The 19,772-nt window shown below is 46.8% G+C and overlaps 1 protein-coding gene across 1 annotated transcript in view; it reads left to right on the top strand.

Annotated features, from left to right (window-relative positions):
- TSHZ2 (teashirt zinc finger homeobox 2) overlaps positions 1 to 18,964 on the top strand; it is a 272,337-nt gene extending 253,373 nt beyond the window's left edge. The window contains exon 2 of the mRNA XM_030309380.1: positions 13,972 to 18,964. Within this exon, the coding sequence (XP_030165240.1) occupies positions 13,972 to 17,036 (3,065 nt within the window). The 3' untranslated portion in view covers positions 17,037 to 18,964. The remainder of the gene's footprint in view (positions 1 to 13,971) is intronic.
- The last annotated feature ends 808 nt before the right edge of the window (positions 18,965 to 19,772 follow it).

Raw genomic sequence — 19,772 nt, 5'->3', positions numbered from 1 at the left:
ACCAAGGAATAAAGCAATGTAGGACATGGCAAGGTGAATGTGCCTCTCTTGGTAAAGATGTTATCTATAAAGTAATATCTGCATCCAAACTATGAAAGGTGCACAGATTAATAGCTATACCATGAAGCTCTTGGTTGCGAGTAACTCACCCTAAATACCTTAAGCGGTAAAGAGGATTATTTGCTCCTGAAATTTCAAAGTACAAAGACAGTAAGGCTTCTGGTAGAGTTTGATCAAGGTTCCCCCTCCAATTGGTTGTAACTTTCTTGGCTCTCTGCTCTTGTATATGCTAGCTTAGTCCTTAGGCTAACTTCCCTCATGGTAGTGAAATTGCTATTAGCAACTTGTAAGATTATATATTCATGCAGAAGAACAAGAAAAGCCAAAGGGAGAGACCCTTACTTTCTTAATCATCAAATCGAACGGAGAGTGCTGATCACCTGTTGGCCTAGCTGAGGCCTAATCCCATAGATAAGCCACTATTGCAATGTGATTAGGTGAGACAAATTTGAGCCCCAACAGACCTGGGTGCCACCAATCGCACCCATACTTCATAGATTGGGGAGCAACCGCATTGCTTACTATAATGTATCCTGGAACGCTGGTGGTCTTTTCAGCACTGTCCAAGAATTGGCCACGTTCATTTTTAAATGCCTGTAAGTAACAAACAATTGACAAGATCTGGAAACCCACCAATGTCCTCTTTGAAAGTCTAAGGTGTAACTGCTAATTTGCCTTCTATCTCCCAATAGCTATTCGAAGATGTTAGAGACTGCACATAAGATGCTTTTCCAATGATTCAACTCATGTTTAAACATCCTTCCCCAGCTCAGAAAGTTCTGGGTCTTTTTCTTGTAATTTCTCCAGGTAAAGAAAAATTACCTTTAGGGGGCACCTGGGTGGCTCCGTCGGTTAAGCGTCCGACTTCAGCTTAGGTCATGATCTCGCAGCTTGTGAATTCAAGCCCTGCGTCGGGCTCTGTGCTGATGGCTCAGAGCCTGGAGCTGCTCTGGATTCTGTGTCTCCCTCTCTCTCTCTCTCTCTCTGCCCCTCCCCCCTCTCAAAAATAAATAATAAAACATTGCAAAACAATTTTTAAAAAATTATCTTTGACACCCCAAATCAAATGAACTAACCAATTCGCTGAACACTGCCTTTTTGTTATTGTGGGGGGGGGGGGGCGGAAAGCACATGTATTATTATTTTTTGGAAAATTCCACTTACATGAGAGTGGTTCAGGCACTGACTGAGAACCAACATCAGAAGATATAGAAAGTAGAGGAAAATACATAAAACAGAAAATACCAAGGACAAGATAGTGGCTGTATTATCTGTAGCCATCTATCAGTGTTCACCATTGGAGGATATTAGATCACCGGATAGTGTTGTCTTCTCCCACTGCCCACTCCTGGGACAATGACTAATTTAGTACTACGTGGGTGGTGCTGATATAGTAACCTCAAGACTTTTCCTATTTGCCTATCTCCTTTGTAGGTAGAGACCCAGAAAAGATGACAAGTCTTAAAAAGGCCATTCTTAAACCAACCCTCACCTGAAATCAAAGGGTCAGAAAACCCTAGACAATTTTCTATTAGATTATTCAAACTGTCGATTCAAAAAGATCGAAGACCTCTGTATCTCCCAGAAACTGGGTCATTTCCAAGAAGAACTGCTTCATCCAACTGTCCAGTGGGGATTTGGCCCCAGATCTGACTGGCTGTTTTATACAAGTTGCCTCATTTAAAAGCTAACCTAGTTAATTAAGAACTGAAATAGGTCAAGATTTATTTGACAGAGTTACCGGAGTTATTTAGAGATGCTAATCCCTTTCATCATTAACTTGTTTGTTTGTTTGTTTCTTGTAGCATAAAAATACTCAATCTGATAAGGGGATTTAAATGAATCCAGAAGGAATTGATTGAAAATAATGCTAAGAACTTTATGGATATTTTTTTTTCAGCCAACGCTTGAAAGAATAAATACTCACAGTCCTGAGAAATCCGGCCCCATAGTGTTCCTCTTCATGGCTAGGTCTTTGTTCTTATAATAATGAGAGGGGGAATATATCGAATACTTCCTATTACCATGCATTCTGAGGTCTTTCCAATTATCTCAAATCTTCTAGTCATCTTTGCGGTGGGTATAATTATTATCTCCAATTTAGAGATGAAGAGATTGAGACCCACAGAGGTGGTTAGTTTGCTCAAAATGACAATAGAAGATGTGGCAGAGGTGAGATTTGAACCCAGGAAGACATTGTGCTCTTCAATTCCATGTTACATCCCCAATGAAGGTGGTGCACTCCCTTTGCCTTCTGGTTCTCCTTCAATGACACAGTGTCCTCCTCCAGGGAGCCCTCTGTTTCACTGACAACTAGAGAGAGAGGACGAGTAACCCCCTTCCTTACCACCAAGTCCTGAAGCTACAGCTGACCTTGACTTTGCAACATTTTTAAACTATTGACATGTGGGGCTAAATAAGTCTTTGTTCTTGGGGACTGTCATGTGCACTGTAGGGTGTTTAGCAGCATCCCTGGCCTCTCTACCCACTCGTTGTCAATAGAACCTCTTCTCCAGTTTTAACAACCAAAGATGTCTCCAGACATTGCCAAATGTCCCTTTGGGTGCATTTGAACTTGTTCCAGGTTGAGAACCCCTGGGTTAGAGTATGATGATGACCCTGTTGGCTCCTAGGGTCACGTGTTCTTCTACAGAAACCAGCTACCAGGAAATGATCTGATAAATCCATTCACCCTAAGGTGTGAAGGTGAGATAAGAGAATAAGTCTTCATATTTTTACAGGGGATGAATTCTTGGCTTGCCTCATGCCAAATCAACAAGAGGCAAATTGCGGGGTTTGAGGCATGAAGTAGAGTGTAAAAGCCTTCAGAGTTGAGGAGGAAAGAGTCTTTTCACTGCCCCTGAATCTACACCCCCATCTGTTCCTGGCCTCCTCTGCCTCCCAGGAGGACCAGCCCACCCCATGTGGAACCTCAACCATCCAAAGGGATATCCTCTTAAAAAGTCTTCTTGGTGTTCTCTATGGTTTGAAAGGGTGTTGGGATCATACAATGAAATCTAAGTTTGTCAGCTAGAGAAGACTGTGCTTTACTGATGCAATCACTCACTCATTCATTTCTCAACCCAGTCATTCATTTATTTCTTCCTATATCAACAAGTTGGGCCCTGGATAGCAATGGAATACAGAGGTGAAGGTGGACTCAGCCTGCCCTGGGAGGGGCGTAAGGTCCCTTTGTGAAGCCAAACAACCAAGTGAATAGGGGAATAAAATGGCTGAAAATTGGGATAAGAACTTCACAAGAAAAATGAGGGGGCTGAGATAGAATATAACTGGCAATTGGGGATTTGGGGGGAGTGCGTGGCAGTTACCATGATCAGAGATGACCCCTCTGAAGACAGGCCTTTGAGCTGACACTAGAAGACTGAGAAAGAATCAGACATAAGAAAAGGGGGAGACCTTCCATGAAGGAGAAGCAGAATTTCAAAGGCCTTAAGGGAGAAAAGAGTTTGGTGAGTTAGGGAATAGGTGGGAGAATTTTGTCTTTTGACATCACCAAGGGGACACTGATGGGAGGGGTGTGAAATGGAAAGAGGAAAGGTCATCTCAGAGCTGCAGGCTGCATTAGGGAGCATGAACCTACAGGCCAAGGAAGGCTATTGAGAGGGTTGCACAGAGGACCCTGGGTCTCCATTTAGCAGGTTCCCATCACTGCTGCACAAGTTGATGGACTGTAGGAGAGCAAGAGTGGCCACCAATTGAAGAGGCCACCACATCTACCAGGGAAGAAATGATGGCAGCCTGGCCCAAGGCAGTGGCCTGGTGGTGGATGACAGCAAGAAGAGTTTAGATTTATTCTGGAAATAAAATTAATATCTCTGACTGACAAATTAGATACAGAGAGTGAGGGAAAAAGAAGAATCCAGCAGACTGTAGAGCTCGACAGATCCAAATTCAAGTCCCAATTCAGCTCTGTGACTCTGGAGATGTAATTAACATTCTCTACAACTCAATGTCATCACCTGTTAAGATGGAATTTGAAAGACGAATAGTGTTATTGTGGGGAGCAAATAACGTAACACATATAAAAAATTAGTCCACTGGCTTTTATGTGTACGTTTGTTCTCAATAGATGTTAGCTATCAGTACTTTTTTTCATAGAAAGTAGGCTGCCTCAAAGCTGGGAGCTCTCCATTATTGAGGATGTTCAAGCATATGTTGAGGGGTTACTTGACTGAAGTGTTAATAAAGTGGCAAAAGTGTATCATGAAAGCTTGAACTAAAAGCTTTCTGCAATCCCTAGATTTGATCCAATTGTATCATGGTAGAAACCCAGCTCTGCTCCTAGGGGGAAGATGGCAAGGAATAGTGGTGCTTATAGCCACACTGGCCATAACAATCATGTTGGTGGGGAATCCAACATGAAAAGTTGGAAGGTCCAATGTTTGAGCCATTAGTCATAGAACTGAATAACACCAGGACAAGGAAACCCTTCCCTGGCTAATGTTGAATTGGCCATAAGATACAAGAGGTCTTTCCACCTCAGATTTCTGTGATTCTAGAGAAAGTAAAGACTCTTCACCAGGAAAGCAAAGGCCAGATCGCTTTCTGAGAGTACCAATTTAGATTCTCTGAGGTCCTTCCTTCCTCCCTTTCTCCTTTCTTTCTTTCTCTTTCTTTCTCTTTCTTTCTTTCTTTCTTTCTTTCTCTTTCTTTCTTTCTTTTTTCTTTCTTCTTTCTTTCTTTCTTTCTTTCTTTCTTTCTTTCTTTCTTTCTTTCTTCTTTCTCTTTCTTAATGGCAAGTAGTCACAGCTATGAACTTAGCAAAAGAAGCAGGTTAAAATTTCTCCATTCTTGGCTAATGCAGTTAGACGTCTTCGAGAAAACGCAATGAGAAGTGGTCATTATCCATTATCTGCATGAAATATTTCAGAGAAAGCAGCAGCATTTGCCAAAAAAAAGAAAGAAAGAAAAAAAGAAAAGAAAAGATGTTTGACTTCAGGCCAGGCAAGAAGGGAACAAGATCACCTTCTCACTCTGTGGGATGGTCGTGCTAATGATGTTATTTCGAGTAAAATGGGAATATATGTCTAAAACAATACAGATGGTGCTTCAGCTTCATATACTTTCTGAAGGTCGTTCTAGACAATGATTCACTGTCCTTTTTCTTGAGGGGGGGAGGGAAAAAGCACTCCAAACTTTCCGGTCTTGGAAAGAACTGTGTATGTGTGAGTGTGTTTCTATGTCCCTGTGTGAGGAAAATGTATAGAAAATCAGGATGCGCATTTTTCCGAAAATGATTGCTACCACTTGAAAAGCCAAAGCCTGAAAATCTGAATTTGATAGGAAAGCCTCAGTCCTATTGTGTAGTTTCTTTGTCCCTGTTTCATTTCACTTTGTTTTATCCCCTCCTCCTGATTTATGTCTCTCTTGGTGTGAAACTAATATAAGTATAATGACTTCTAAACTGGAACTACCAGAAAGCTGATGAACTAACCCCCTTTCTAACCCTCCTCCATGAATATTTTCTCCTTCTGCTTTTTAAAATTGTCACCAGGATGTTTCCCAATAATACTATACACTGAACTGATATTCTAGGTAGCTAAATACAGAGCATTTTTCTAGACCTTCTGCTTTGAGCATTAGTCATTTCTCTTCAGTGCAAAGCCCAAGGCATCCAACAAAGACCTTTCCCCTTGGATGGTGGGTTGCTTTATTTCTTGAGGACTGCAGACATGATCATTATGGGTAATGACCTAATAACTCGCTATTCAATGTTTGCACATCACTTCTACGGAAGTTCCCAGCACACATACCACAGGCTCCTTGTAGGAATGATTTAATGTTAAGTAACAAACCCCAAGCTGGAGGAAGCTCTTTTCTTATGCATGACACATGCAAAGCTGGTTCATATCTCATGCAAATATCATCTAAAAGCTGTTGGCTCAGAATAGGATCTAGGAATAAAAAGGTGCCAAAACCAACTGATGTCAGCCGTCTGTGGGTTCAGGTGGGAGGTCAGGATGTGAGGTATTTATGAAATGCCTAGAACAGGCCCAGGAAGTTGGGAGGTTGTCCTCTCGCCTTGGTGTTTTCCATACTTTATCATGTTTGACGCTCCTATCTTTCCTATGAAGTAGACGCTGTAATGATTCCCATTTGTAGATGAGGACACTGATCCCCTGAACATTTCAGCAGCTTTCCCAAGATCACATTAAGAGTAAGTGGCAGGTTTGAACTGAGACCTGCCTGGTCCCACGGCCAGTGGACCATCCTATCTCTTCCTTAACTGGTCAGTCCTTCAATCAGTGACTTGTATTTTTCTCTCGCTCAGTGCTTCCCAGCGTCAACTGGGAGCAAATGGTCTAAGCGTCAGGCATTTCATCTTTTGGTCCTTGGAGAGGAAAGGGGCTGGGCCTCTCAAAGACGTATATTCTCTTTTCACAAAGCCTGTACCCACACTCCAGGAGGAACACAGGCAGAGAGAGGCAGATTGCTACATACCTTGCTACCAGCTAATAGTTTTGCAGTTCACCACAAGACTTCTCCACCGTCGTTGAACATAGGCATCCCCCGGGAATCTTGTGAAGCGATTCCTCTTCCCTAGGCCTGGACTGGGGTTGAGAGTCCACATTTCTAACAAATTCCAAGCTGCGGTTGCTGCCGCTCCAAAGACAAATCTTTGAGTAGCGAGGGTTCACTAGTCACTTTCTCTTCCATTTCCTTCTGTGTCCCAGGGAGGTAGGCAGGCTTGGGATTGTCACACCTACTCACCAATAAGGAATCAGGGTCAAAGAACTGGTAGGTAAAAGCACCAGAGGAGCATGCCAGATCTTCAAACTCTTTGCCTCCCCTGGCTTCCTGGCCTCAGAGGTTGCAAATGGATGGGTCCCAGACATATTTGGCTTCATCTACCCCGTGTGGCCAACCGAAATACCTGGCAACCCTAAGCACCCCCATGGCCAGTCCTTTCATAGTTGCTGGATTCTTTACTGTGGTATAAGCTTTCCACCGCCCGCGGCTCCTCCGGATCTCTCTATCTAGCTGAGTGAGCACACTACTTACCTTTGCAATGGAGGATTGTTTTTCTTCCCTCTGGCCTACTTTGCCCACTTGAATTACCTTCCCACCTCCAGTAATGCATGGCCTTCCCGTGACGTCTTTCTCCCCAACCGCGGTGTCTAACCTCTCTCCGTAACTCCTCTGTCTACTCTCCTTGGCCTTTGGAGAACTACTGTGATGGATGTTCCAGGGAAGTTTGACTGGGCTACCTTGCATGCAGTAGGTGCAGAATAAATATTTCTTGATTAAACAAATAAACAGACGAAGCACCAAGGGATGACGGCGCATCCCCTTCCACTGGTACAAATCCGCTCAGTCCTTTTTTTGCTGACGGCGAAGATGTGGAGAAAGACGCAGAGCATGATTAGAAAGCAGCTTCATGGTCCAAAGTGCTAGGAGGATGACTCAAGAAGTGCCCACAACAAGAGCATGTTAACTAAATGGACGGTTTCTGGTTCCACACGGACCCCACCTGATGTGCATCGCATCGCGCAAGTAAAATGTTCCCATTGACTGAATGGTGTGCAGGAGGTGTTTATAAAAGAGATGCTGTTGTTCTTGATGACCTTCCAAAAGCTCTCGGTCCATCTCTAGAGAGCACTTATGGGCTCAGGAGAAGTCCCCCTGCCGCTGCCCCCAGCCCACCTCTAAACAGGGATTTCTGGGGCGCCTGGGTAGCTCCGTCAGTTGAGCGTCCGACTTCAGCTCAGGTCATGATCTCACAGTCCATGAGCTCAAGCCCCACCTCAGGCTCTGTGCTGACAGCTCAAAGGCTGGACCCTACTTCAAATTCTGTGCCTCCCTCTCTCTCAGCCCCTCTCCTGCTCAGACTCTGTCTCTCTCTCTGTGTGTCTCTCAAAAATAAATAAACATTAAAGAAAAACAATTTAATAAAAATAAAATAAACAGGGATTTCTATTTGTTTGGTTCTGACATTCAGACAGAGGGAATGAGCCCTTCTCTCTTGACCTGTGCCTACAATCATGTTAATGAGTCATGCATAGTGTGGTGGGGATAAAAATCCGTATGTCGTGAATTTCACTTTTCCTGTTGACAACTTTCCTGTTTAGAAAGGTGCATGAGCTTAGATGATGAGCCCAGGCTGCAGGGAGACCGAGCCTTGGCTCATGGTACCCAGATTCTCAGAAAGTTTGATGTCTGTGCTCCGGAACAGCGTCAGGGATCCCACGGCCCCCCAGCCCAACATCCTGAAACACAAAGCTTCGGATCTTCTCTGCACAGCCCTCCGACCGGCCTTCGCTCAGGGCCTGGCCACCATCGGGAGGCACGCAGTCTCCTTGAACGAGGTCCTCTTATCTCTTTACTCAGCCTGCCAACGAGAGTGCCAATTAGTGCCAATAATAATATACATATTAACAGATTTCTAGACCACAGTCACCAAAACACTAGAGACTCGTGACAGGGAGACCTTCCTCTGTGTCATCATTTAGCGTACCTACTGGGTACACGGCGAGCAATTCTTGCGATCCCTTCATTTATGTCCGCTCTGCACACTGTGGAATCTTTGTGTGATTTTAAACTGTCATTTAGTGGGGTAGATTGGCGAAAATGATCCTGTCACCACTGGGTATGTTTTTAAATGAGGTCTTGGTTGAATTCTGGTTTAGTTTTTGAAAATCAGCCTTCTTGAATTTTATATTCTTCTCGGGTTATAACTGTCCCACCTCCACTGTCACTTTAAAAACTGCCAGTGTTTTTACAGTAAACACTCTATTGTGGATTTTCAAGGCAACTACAAAAATGTTTGCCTGGCAAAAAAAATTTTGCTATCTAACATCATGCAACCCATGAATTATTTTGCACAATTTCATGTAAATCATTCTGAACAGACATTTTTGAAACAATTCAGGTGGCAATTTAAAAAAATATCTCTTTTGTTTTTTAACCTTTGCTATAAGAGGAAATTTCTAAAATTTAAGAGTTTATTTCTGAATTTTACTGACATACATAATAGGGTAAAAAGTTCGTAGCATATAAAATATATTTCTCCAGGGACATTTCTCCTTTGTTTTTTTTTAAGGTTTATTTATTTATTTTGAGAGAGAGAGAGAGGAGGGGCAGAGAGAGAGGGAGAGAGAGAGTCCCAAGCAGATTCTGCACTGTCAGCGCAGAGTCGGATGCAGGGCTTGATCTCACAAACCGCGAGATCATTACCTGAACTCAAGTCAAGAGTCGGATGCTTAACCGACAGAGCCACTGAGGCACTCCCATTTCTCCTTAGTAAAATCAAGAATTCAGGGAAAGACCACCCTCCTATTTGTGGAACCTGTATCCTGGAACAGCTGATAGACTATCTTCATGGAAAAATTAGTCCGTACTTTCCAAGTTCCCATGTGTGAGTCTCTTTTGAATAGAAGTCTGCTCACATTATGGATGAATTTTCTGACACTTTGCTGTCTTGATGCTTATTTTCAGTCTTCCTACTTAAAAGTTTAAATTCACAGCTCAGGGATTTCTGGCAAGAACATTGGTGGCTGTGTTGGTCTGAAAAGATGACCCCATTGAGAGGAGCGGGTCAGGGTGGTCATAGTTCACATCTGATCTATACTGGAGATTAGGGGAGGGAGCTTTACCCATCATAGCTTCCAATTGCACCGTCAAGATGTGGAGACAGAGTTTGCAACCGGAATAATCCCTTTAAGTTGTATGATCTACGCATTCGTGTGCTCAGATAAATTTTTGGACACCGTTCCGTGCCAGGCTTCAATCTGAGCGTTGGGGAAAGCAAGGTCTCCATGGGGACAAGCATTTCATCTTTATATTTAGATGGAGGGGACAATCAGCCAGTAGGAAAACAAGATGATCTCAGAGTGTGGTAGGTACTACAGGGATCTCAAGAAGTAGGTGGGTGTGGCCTGGGGTTACACAGAGAAGGGGAGACAGGGAGGGACAGCCTTCTGGAGAAGGAGTCCCGGAAACTGAGACCTGAAGGACGAAAAGGGACCACCATGTGAAGGTCTGGAGGAAGAACCCTCTGGAGCAGAGAGGTCTACAACTGCAAGGAGCCAAGTCACAGAAAGGATTGGTAAAGTCAGGAAGGAACAAGTAGGCTGTTATGCCTCGGGCATGGAGAGCAGGGTGAGGGTATGGAGTAATAACACAGGGTGGTGGACCCCAAGTCCGGCAAGCCCTACAGACCACGCTAAGGACTTGGATTTCATCTTGAGTGCCGCACAAAGACACTGCAGGAGTTAAAACACAGTGATGTCACCACCCAAAACCTTATTCTTTCGACAAAGAAAATTCTAGCCGTTCCCTACAAAACGGCCTGGAAGAAGCAGAAGCAGGAAGCCCACTTACCCTAGTGAACAGTGGGGGTGGCACAGTCAGTGTGGTGGCCCTGGAGTAGAAGAGAAATGGTTTCTCGAGTCAGTCACTTAGACGTAGCACTGACAGGGTTTGCTTAGGAAGTAGCTGTCCTGGGGATGGGGAAGCTTCGTGTGGCCAGAGGGCGTCAGTGGCAAGGGATGAGATTAGAAATTGAGGTTGGAACAGGGGGGTGTTTGCCACCACAGAATTTGATCTTCAACCTGAAATCGGCAAGGAGGTTCCACAGAGAACGGTTCTTTTTATTGTGCCTTGGCATAATGGTGATCCAGTTTCTTTTGTTAAATGAGGATTCCTAAGAATAAACTTGCCACTCATCCACTTTACCAAGATTTACACATGATGCGATCTTATTAAACAAATCATCGATAGAGAGAGAGACAGCTACTCATTACACACCCAGATCACCCATATTCTGGCTGTCTTTCCTCTCTCTCATCAGCCGCTGGTGGCAAACAAAATCACTTAAGTCAAGTGAACGGTTTTAAATGTGTAATATCAAAACGTGTTTTTAGAAACTCCTTGGAACCCTCATCCGTCGTTAAAATACATTCACTTCGACGGACGCTTTGGCCCTTTTTTTTTATGAAGCCTTTCAATGTGTTACCTTATCGGGTGCGTGAGATTTAGTCTGTCCTGCAGGAGAAAACAGACAAAAAGGGTCTCTCAGCATGAGTTACTCTTCTGTAAAGGTTATAGTAAACATGTCAATGCCTAATTAAGCAGAAAATTTTATCTGTATTGTGGGGGAGGCATTTGCTGTCTCTGACATTTCTTCTGGGGAATCCATTTAGAAGGACAAAGTAGACTGTGAAGCTGGGCTGGTCCGGAAAGCACAGCTTCCAGATGTCAGCAGGGAAAAAAAGCCAAAAACACTTATTTTCTCCTGTGTGAGAATGACTATATCGGCCGGGCCGATAATGGGGCGGGGGTTGGTGCATGCATTTGCACACCTGTGTGCACACACACGTGTGTATATTTCATCAACACACACACACACACACACACACACAGTAACATGAATTGCTTCCAACCAAATGCCAGGCCCTGTGCTACACACCGAAAATGGTGAGCCGAGTAAAACCTGGCCTGGCCACACTCTTAATCAGTTGTGGTGGCAGAAACCTCTTTTTTCCTCCTAGATTTTTTTTTCCACTGGTCTGTGGGTGTAGGCGTGTGTGTGTGTGTGTGTGTGTGTGTGTTGCTATGGTCGTATAGCTCATAGATATGTAACTGTATGTCTCAGTTGGCCTGGAACAGCTCTGGCTAATGAGTGTCGTCCCAGATTTTGAGCAATAAAGCCCTTTTAATTCTCAAAAGTGACCCTGTTTGATTGATAAAATTTGCCTGTTGCTTTGGAGTATTTTGTTTGGCTCTGTAGCAACTCATTTATTCATTTTATAACAGGCTTTCTCCTTGAGCTTAATGATATGACTCACATACCAAATACTGATTTGCAAACATACAAATTAGTCCAGGAAAAAGAAAATGCAGTGGGGATGGGGGGGGTGGGGGCGGGGGTGGTCTAATTTAGTCATTCAGTTCTTTTAAGCTAGGTTTTCTTGCAAGGAATGACCACTTACTAATGGCTGCTCAACTAGACTGAGTACCTTCTGTTTTCATCAAACCAATTTATGGAACCGGAGACCAGCAACACTAGTTTAATGAAAACCCCACTGGTCAGCTTGCTAGGGGAGCAGAAACAGAACAACAGTGACAATAATGGTCAAATCTAGAATGAACACAACCGCCAAGCTCATGGCTAAACCCAGTTTTTACATTGCGTCTTGTTTTGTGGTGCCATGTCCTTTAAATCGTGGGTTCTTGTCTCCAGCATTTCTCCCCTCCCAAGTGATTACCTACTTAGTGACATTTCCATAAAATGCCACTGCTTAACCTTTAACCTTTGGGTCTCCGCGAAGTTTTCTTATCCTTTAGGTTGGTCATAGAGAGTGGAGCGTAGTGGTTAGACCCACGGACTCTCTCATCAAACACGCATGTGGTGACGCCGCCATACTAACTGGGTGGCCTTGGGCAAATTTCTTAACCTTAGAGCCTCAGTTTTCCCCATCCGTGAAGTGAAAATAATAATAGTTCTTCCATCGTGTGGGCAATCAGACAAAATGGAAGAAGGCATTTGCGGTGGTTAGCAGGGCTCCTAGGAGGTAGCGATTGCTCAATAAACATTTATCTTTAGCAGCCGCAGCAGGAGACTTTGGAGTTTCTGACTGGAGCTGCCTCATGCCCAACAAACCCCTTTGTCTTCTATTCTAACTCGCTCTGCCTGCCTGTGAGACAGGCATGATCACTCTTTTCCCAGCTTTCTCGCTGGTGAATGGGAACATGGCACCACCCTAGGGTTTCTCCCAGGCACCCACCTGCACTCAGACGGGAGAGAAGAGCACACCAGGAAAACATTGCACTGAGATCACACAAGCCTTGCAAAGCTGAGACTGAATCTCCCTTGCTTTGGTCCCTCTTTAGTTGCATTTTATCCACGAGGCTCTGAAAAGGCCAGGTGAAAGAAATGAACACATGGGCATAAATAGTCACTTTCCCCATCTCTGTTGATGGATATTTGCCCATTAATTCCCTCTGCACCCGCTCTCTTGTGCCGCTCTCTCATGCCTTCATTTTCCCTATGCAATTACTGGCCCTAAATCCTCTCAGAGAAGGGAAGGCATGCATCCCCAATAGCATTTTGCATCTACAAATCAAACGTATAATTGGCATCTCATGACGGACACCCACAAATCACAAAGCATTTGAAGTTACAGGCACAAGATCGAGAGGGCATTTTCAGCCTTGTCTGAAAAGGTCTTCATAAACCTGTTTGAGAATAATAAGATAGCCCCCAAATCTCCCATTCCAACACCATTTGCTATTATTTTAAAATCATTATGTTTGCCGAGCTTACGTAATTTTTTAGCTATCAACGGAAGATTTTATTCGATACTCCGTAATCTCTCTTCCTGCCGTGTGACTCTCTACAAATAAAACTGTTATAACAAAAAGACACCGGCCATCAAAAATATAATGGCAGTGCATCTCAATTACCTACAAGCACTCAAATATGATTTATTAAGATAATTGTATGCCAGCATATCCAAGGCTCTCGGTAAACCTTACCACGGAGATGCCAAGGGTCAAATCTAGTTTTCTCGTGAGCCAACGTCCTTCTCCGTAAAGATCTGTTTTTGTAGGGTTGAATTCCAGCCCAGCTTCCCTGAAAGTCGTACCTATGAATTTAGCCACGGTCCGACTATCAGAGCGCTAGGTATTCCCTAAACGTGAATGTTATTAACTTGGGACCCTAGGCATTTAAAAAGATCTGTGACTCCTGTCAGTTAAAAAAAAAAGGCCTTAGATAGCACACGGGACACCATTTGGCTTTTTCCTGTGTCCGTGGTTTGCAGTTACTAAAAGCGTAGATTCGCTCGCTATTCGATTCGGTATTGGCAGCACTCGCTCCAAGCGGGGAGACTGGGACGGAATATGGGACCCGCCACTATTATTTCATATCCTCCTCTACTTCTCTTGCAGGCTACGCCCAGGAGGAGCAGCTGAAGGAAGGAGAGGAAATAAAAGAAGAGGAGGAAGAGGAGGACAGTGGTTCGGTAGCTCCGCTTCAGGGCAGCAATGACCCGGGGACAGACGAGGAGCTAGAAACAGGCCCCGAGCAGAAAGGCTGCTTCAGCTACCAGAACTCTCCGGGAAGCCACCTGTCCAATCAGGACGTGGAGAACGAGTCTCTGCTGAGCGATGCCAGCGATCAGGTGGCGGACGTCAAGAGCGTCTGCGGTCGAGACGCCGCGGACAAGAAAGCCAGCGCGCACCCCAAGCCTCCCAACGAAAGCCACAACTGCATGGATAAAATGACCGCCGTCTACGCCAACATCCTGTCCGACTCCTACTGGTCGGGCCTGGGCCTCGGCTTCAAGCTGTCCGGCGGCGAGAGGCGGCCCTGCGACCCGCGCAACGGCAGCAGCAAGACCGACTTCGACTGGCATCAGGACGCGCTGTCCAAAAGCCTGCAGCAGAACTTGCCTTCCCGATCCGTGGGGAAGCCCAGCCTGTTCAGCTCGGTGCAGCTGTACCGGCAGAGCGGCAAGATGTGCGGGTCGGCGTTCACCGGGGCCAGCCGGTTCCGGTGCCGGCAGTGCAGCGCCGCCTACGACACCCTGGTGGAGCTGACCGTGCACATGAATGAGACGGGCCACTACCAAGACGACAACCGCAAAAAGGACAAGCTGAGACCCACGGGCTACTCCAAGCCCCGGAAACGGGCTTTCCAGGATATGGACAAGGAGGATGCTCAGAAGGTTCTGAAATGCATGTTCTGTGGCGACTCCTTCGACTCCCTCCAAGATTTGAGCGTCCACATGATAAAAACAAAACATTACCAAAAAGTGCCTTTGAAGGAGCCAGTGCCCACCATTTCGTCGAAAACGGTCACCCCGGCCAAGAAGCGCGTCTTCGACGTCAACCGACCTTGCTCCCCCGACTCGACCACGGGCTCGTTTGCGGAGTCGTTCTCCTCTCAGAAGACGGCCGGCCTGCAGCTGTCGTCCAACAACCGCTACGGCTACCAGAACGGCGCCAGCTACACCTGGCAGTTTGAGGCCTGCAAGTCCCAGATCCTCAAGTGCATGGAGTGTGGCAGCTCCCACGACACCCTGCAGCAGCTCACCACCCACATGATGGTCACGGGGCACTTTCTCAAGGTCACCAGCTCTGCCTCCAAGAAAGGGAAGCAGCTGGTGTTGGACCCACTGGCCGTGGAGAAAATGCAGGCTTTGTCGGACGCCCCAAACAGCGATTCGCTGGCTCCCAGGCCGTCAGGTGACTCCGCCTCTGACCGTGCGGCCTCTACAACCGAGCCGAAGAGAGAGAGCAAAAAGGAAAAACCGGAGGAGATCAGCAAGGACGAGAAAGTCCTGAAGAGTGAGGAGTACGAAGACGCTCTCCAGAAGCCGTTAGACCCTACAATGAAGTATCAGTATCTAAGGGAGGAGGATTTGGAAGACGGCTCCAAGGGCGGAGGGGACATTTTGAAGTCGTTGGAAAACACCGTCACCACGGCCATCAACAAAGCCCAGAACGGGGCTCCCAGCTGGAGCGCGTACCCCAGCATCCACGCGGCCTATCAGCTGTCGGAGGGCGCCAAGCCTGCCCTGCCCTTGGGATCCCAGGTCCTGCAGATTCGCCCTAACCTCACCAACAAGCTGAGGCCAATTGCCCCAAAGTGGAAAGTAATGCCGCTGGTCTCTGTGCCCACCAACCTGGCCCCATACACTCAAGTGAAGAAGGAGCCAGACGACAAAGACGAGGTCGCGAAGGAGTGTGGGAAAGAAAGTCCCCAGGAAGAGGCCTCGCCTTTCAGCCACTGCGACGGGGATGCTTTCTCCAAGAGCGAAACCCCTTCCGAGTCCAAGAAGGCTGAGCCTTGTCTCCTGAAGGAGGAGGCCAGGCTGGTGGAGGAGGGCGGCGAGCCCGAGAAACGCCCGCCCCTCGAGCCAGCGCACTCCCTCAGCAACGGGTGCGCCCTGCCCACGCGTGCCCCAGCCCTGCCATGCATCAACCCACTCAGCGCCCTGCAGTCCGTCCTGAACAATCACCTGGGCAAGGCCACGGAACCCCTGCGCTCCCCTTCCTGCTCCAGCCCAAGCTCAAGCACAATGTCGATGTTCCACAAGTCGAGTCTCGGCGTCATGGACAAGCCGGGCTTGAGTCCTGCCCCCACGCGGCCGGCCAGCGTGTCCAGGCGCTACCTGTTCGAGAGCAACGATCAGCCCATCGACCTGACCAAGTCCAAGAGCAAGAAAGCCGAGTCCTCGCAAGCACAATCCTGTACGTCCCCACCTCAGAAGCACGCCCTGTCTGACATCGCCGACATGGTCAAGGTCCTCCCCAAGGCCACCACCCCAAAGCCCGCCGCTTCCTCGCGGGGCGCCCCCATGAAGCTGGAAATGGATGTCAGGCGCTTTGAGGACGTCTCCAGCGAGGTCTCGACCCTGCATAAGAGGAAGGGCCGGCAGTCCAACTGGAACCCTCAGCACCTCCTGATCCTACAAGCGCAGTTCGCCTCGAGTCTGTTCCAGACGTCCGAGGGCAAGTACCTGCTGTCCGACCTGGGCCCTCAAGAGCGAATGCAAATCTCGAAGTTCACGGGGCTCTCGATGACCACGATCAGCCACTGGCTGGCAAACGTCAAGTACCAACTTCGGAAAACGGGCGGGACAAAGTTCCTGAAAAACATGGACAAAGGACACCCCGTCTTTTATTGCAGTGACTGTGCCTCCCAGTTTAGAACCCCTTCCACCTACATCAGCCACCTGGAGTCCCACCTGGGTTTCCAAATGAAGGACATGACCCGCATGGCGGTAGAACAGCAAGGCAAGGCGGAGCAAGAGATCTCGCGGGTGTCGTCGGCTCAGAGGTCTCCGGAAACCGTAGCTGGCGAAGAGGACACAGACTCTAAGTTCAAGTGTAAGTTGTGCTGTCGGACATTTGCGAGCAAACACGCAGTAAAACTCCACCTGAGCAAAACGCACGCCAAGTCACCCGAACACCACTCTCAGTTTGTCACAGACGTGGACGAGGAATAGCTCTTCAGGTATGGGTTTGCTCCCAGGTGACGGGACAGTAGCCTTGTGAGGAGCTTCTTGTTGGGAGATGGGTCTGCTTAGAGGCAGCTCACGTCTCCCGGTACCAAGAGGACAGGAGCCTGCTGGAGTAGGACTTACTTGCATGAGACACTAGAACGCGATAAGTCCTAGCCGCTCTCCCAATGTCTCCAGATTAGAGTTGGTGAACAGACGGACACGAGTTCAGAGAGTTGGCGCGCGCAGATTTTACCGCCTCACGAGGCGTGATCCCCTTAGGGACCCCAAGGCCCTCCAGCCGAGGCTACACCTCACTTTAATTAATACATACAGACCCCCACCACCACCACCACCACGGTCCCGTCTCACCCCCTCGCCTTCCCACAGCGATGCTGATGACGTAGGGAGTGAGTTAAGGCTGAGCAACCGAATGAGCGTTGCAGAGCTCCTGGGGGCAGCCGCTGTGCAGAGATTTCCTAATCAGCTCGTGGACTTTGCTATTATTGCTTGCAATTGTTGCTTTTGGCAGCTTCCTTTCAGTGATCGCTGCTGATACCTGCCCCGCCCGTCCCTCTGTCTATCGCCTCTGTTAGGGTTGCTAGGAAAGGGCATCTGGCCTGTAGTCAGACAGCAGAAAAATATTCACTGCAGAACACTGGGGTGAAGAGAGAGGAAGCTTACTTTCTTCTCTCATCTTTCGGTTTTCTTTAGGATAGACTAATATGAGCGTCGACCCTTAACAAAGATAGATGCGCTGCATGCCCTCGAGAGTTTATTTTACCTAAACAAAGGACTTTCCGAACGCCCATTGCCAATGCACATGGGGTCCCGCGGCATCCAGATAATTTGCATCATGTATCATAGAAGTTCTGTGCCTTGTATAGTCACTGGTGCCCAGACTATCTATGTCACCTCCAAGAAAGAGGACAGAGGCCGAGGTCAAATGCCTTGGCAGTCTTGCCACACCGGCCGTGTCAACTGTTTTCAAGGCTGGGTCTTCACCCAATGCATTCATCTCTCTTTTTTGTATTTTGTCTACTTCCTTTTCTCTCCCCTTCAGCATGACCCCCCCACCCCCGCCACATGCAAAGGACCTCCACACATATTCAAGTTGTCCCCCCACCTCGGGCCGCGCCCCAGACGGGGACCCGACCTGACTTACAGCCTCAGCATTTACCAGTCCAGTCAATGTCACGCTAGGTGACAGCTTAGTTCCTTCAGTTCATTCACAGTAAGATACGAACAGCCGATAATACTGTATCCACCCTCGCCACCCCCCCCCATCGTCAGAGCCTTTGTTTTTACATAGGAGACTTTCAGATCGAGCCACAAAGGTATGAGCACTGGCAGACTTCCCAAGCGGAAGGAGGGATATTTATGTGGGTGCGGCTTTGGGCTCCCCTCACGTCAGGTGGGGAGACTTGCCGAGCGTGAGGATGGTCAGGATGAAAGAAAGGGTGGAAATCTGGGCCTGTCCCCTCAGTGAGAAGATCTAAGAGCTTCTGATAAAGGGGAACCCATCCTATAGGTCCAATGGCTACGTGGGCGCAAATGAAGACTATTGTTTTGTTTGCATGTTTTTATCACGATAATTAAAATGTGCAACCAGCAGATTCATCTCTTGCTTTCCAAGCATGATTTGTTCAGCTCACACTATTGAAAGAAAAGCCAAAATTCAGCTATTGGATCTCTAAGTGAGCTCGGGGCTTGGCGACATTCTATTTATTTGCTATATAACATTTTAAATCTTATGTAACTTGCTATTATACTTTTCTGGTCCTTGAAAAAGAAAAAAAAAGGTGGATATATAAAGAATACCCAGAGAGAAGAGAGATGTTTCCAATCCCATAGTGGCAGGGTCCAAACCATGGTCAAGAGGACCAATAGGTAATGTTTATTTGTGCTACAATAAAGACCAATTTTCCACCTGTTAGGTTTGTAATCATTCTTTGGAAAAAAAATTAATATCATTGCCAAAACATCGCGGTATGTAAATAGAGAGATGGGAGAAGAAGAAAGCCTTAGTCAAAATCGGAATCGTGCATGTCTGTTCTGAGGAAGCAAAAGTAAACTGATCATTTGGAAAAACCTACACGAAAGGCCCTTAACAAATAAGGTAAATACAAAGACAGGATAGCTCTTTTCTCATCCCTCCGCAGGCTTTGGACTTTTGAAGCACCGTATTACAGAGTAAATCACTATATGAAACCAAAGCTCCGTTCTTATATAAACACCGTGATGCTGTGCTTTCGAGCTAGGATGACAGAAAACCAAGTTTGAGTATTTAAGACTCGCTCAAAGCAGTAGGAATGTACGTGTGTGGTGTGTTTGGGTCAATACTAAAGATAAGACAATCTGCCGGAGTAGCTCCCGACTTGGCGCAGAGATGGCTTTGTGATGCTCTGGTCACCTCGGGGGGCATGTCCTCTCTTAGAACAACACTCAGTACGTTGCCCAATGCTTCGAATTATGCATAGATGTTTTTAAACGATCACAAAACAAGATGGCTGTTACCCGGCGCTCTGATTTTAGCTGGTACGCGTGGTACCACAAGTTGTACCAAACGACACAATGTTTGAGAAAAGCGTGGTCACGAGTTTACGGAAGAATTGGGAGTTTGCCGTGTCTGTGTTCTCCGCAAGATGCAAATTCTGCCCCGAATTTTCTTTCCTTTCTCAGATAGGTCTTGAACCCTGCACGGTGCTCGGCCAAATAGGAAAGGTGACTTTTCGTTAAAAA

Source organism: Lynx canadensis, chromosome A3 (genome assembly GCF_007474595.2).
Source record: "Lynx canadensis isolate LIC74 chromosome A3, mLynCan4.pri.v2, whole genome shotgun sequence".
In the NCBI taxonomy this organism is placed as follows: domain Eukaryota; kingdom Metazoa; phylum Chordata; class Mammalia; order Carnivora; family Felidae; genus Lynx; species Lynx canadensis.
This window is presented reverse-complemented; position numbering and strand designations above follow the sequence as displayed.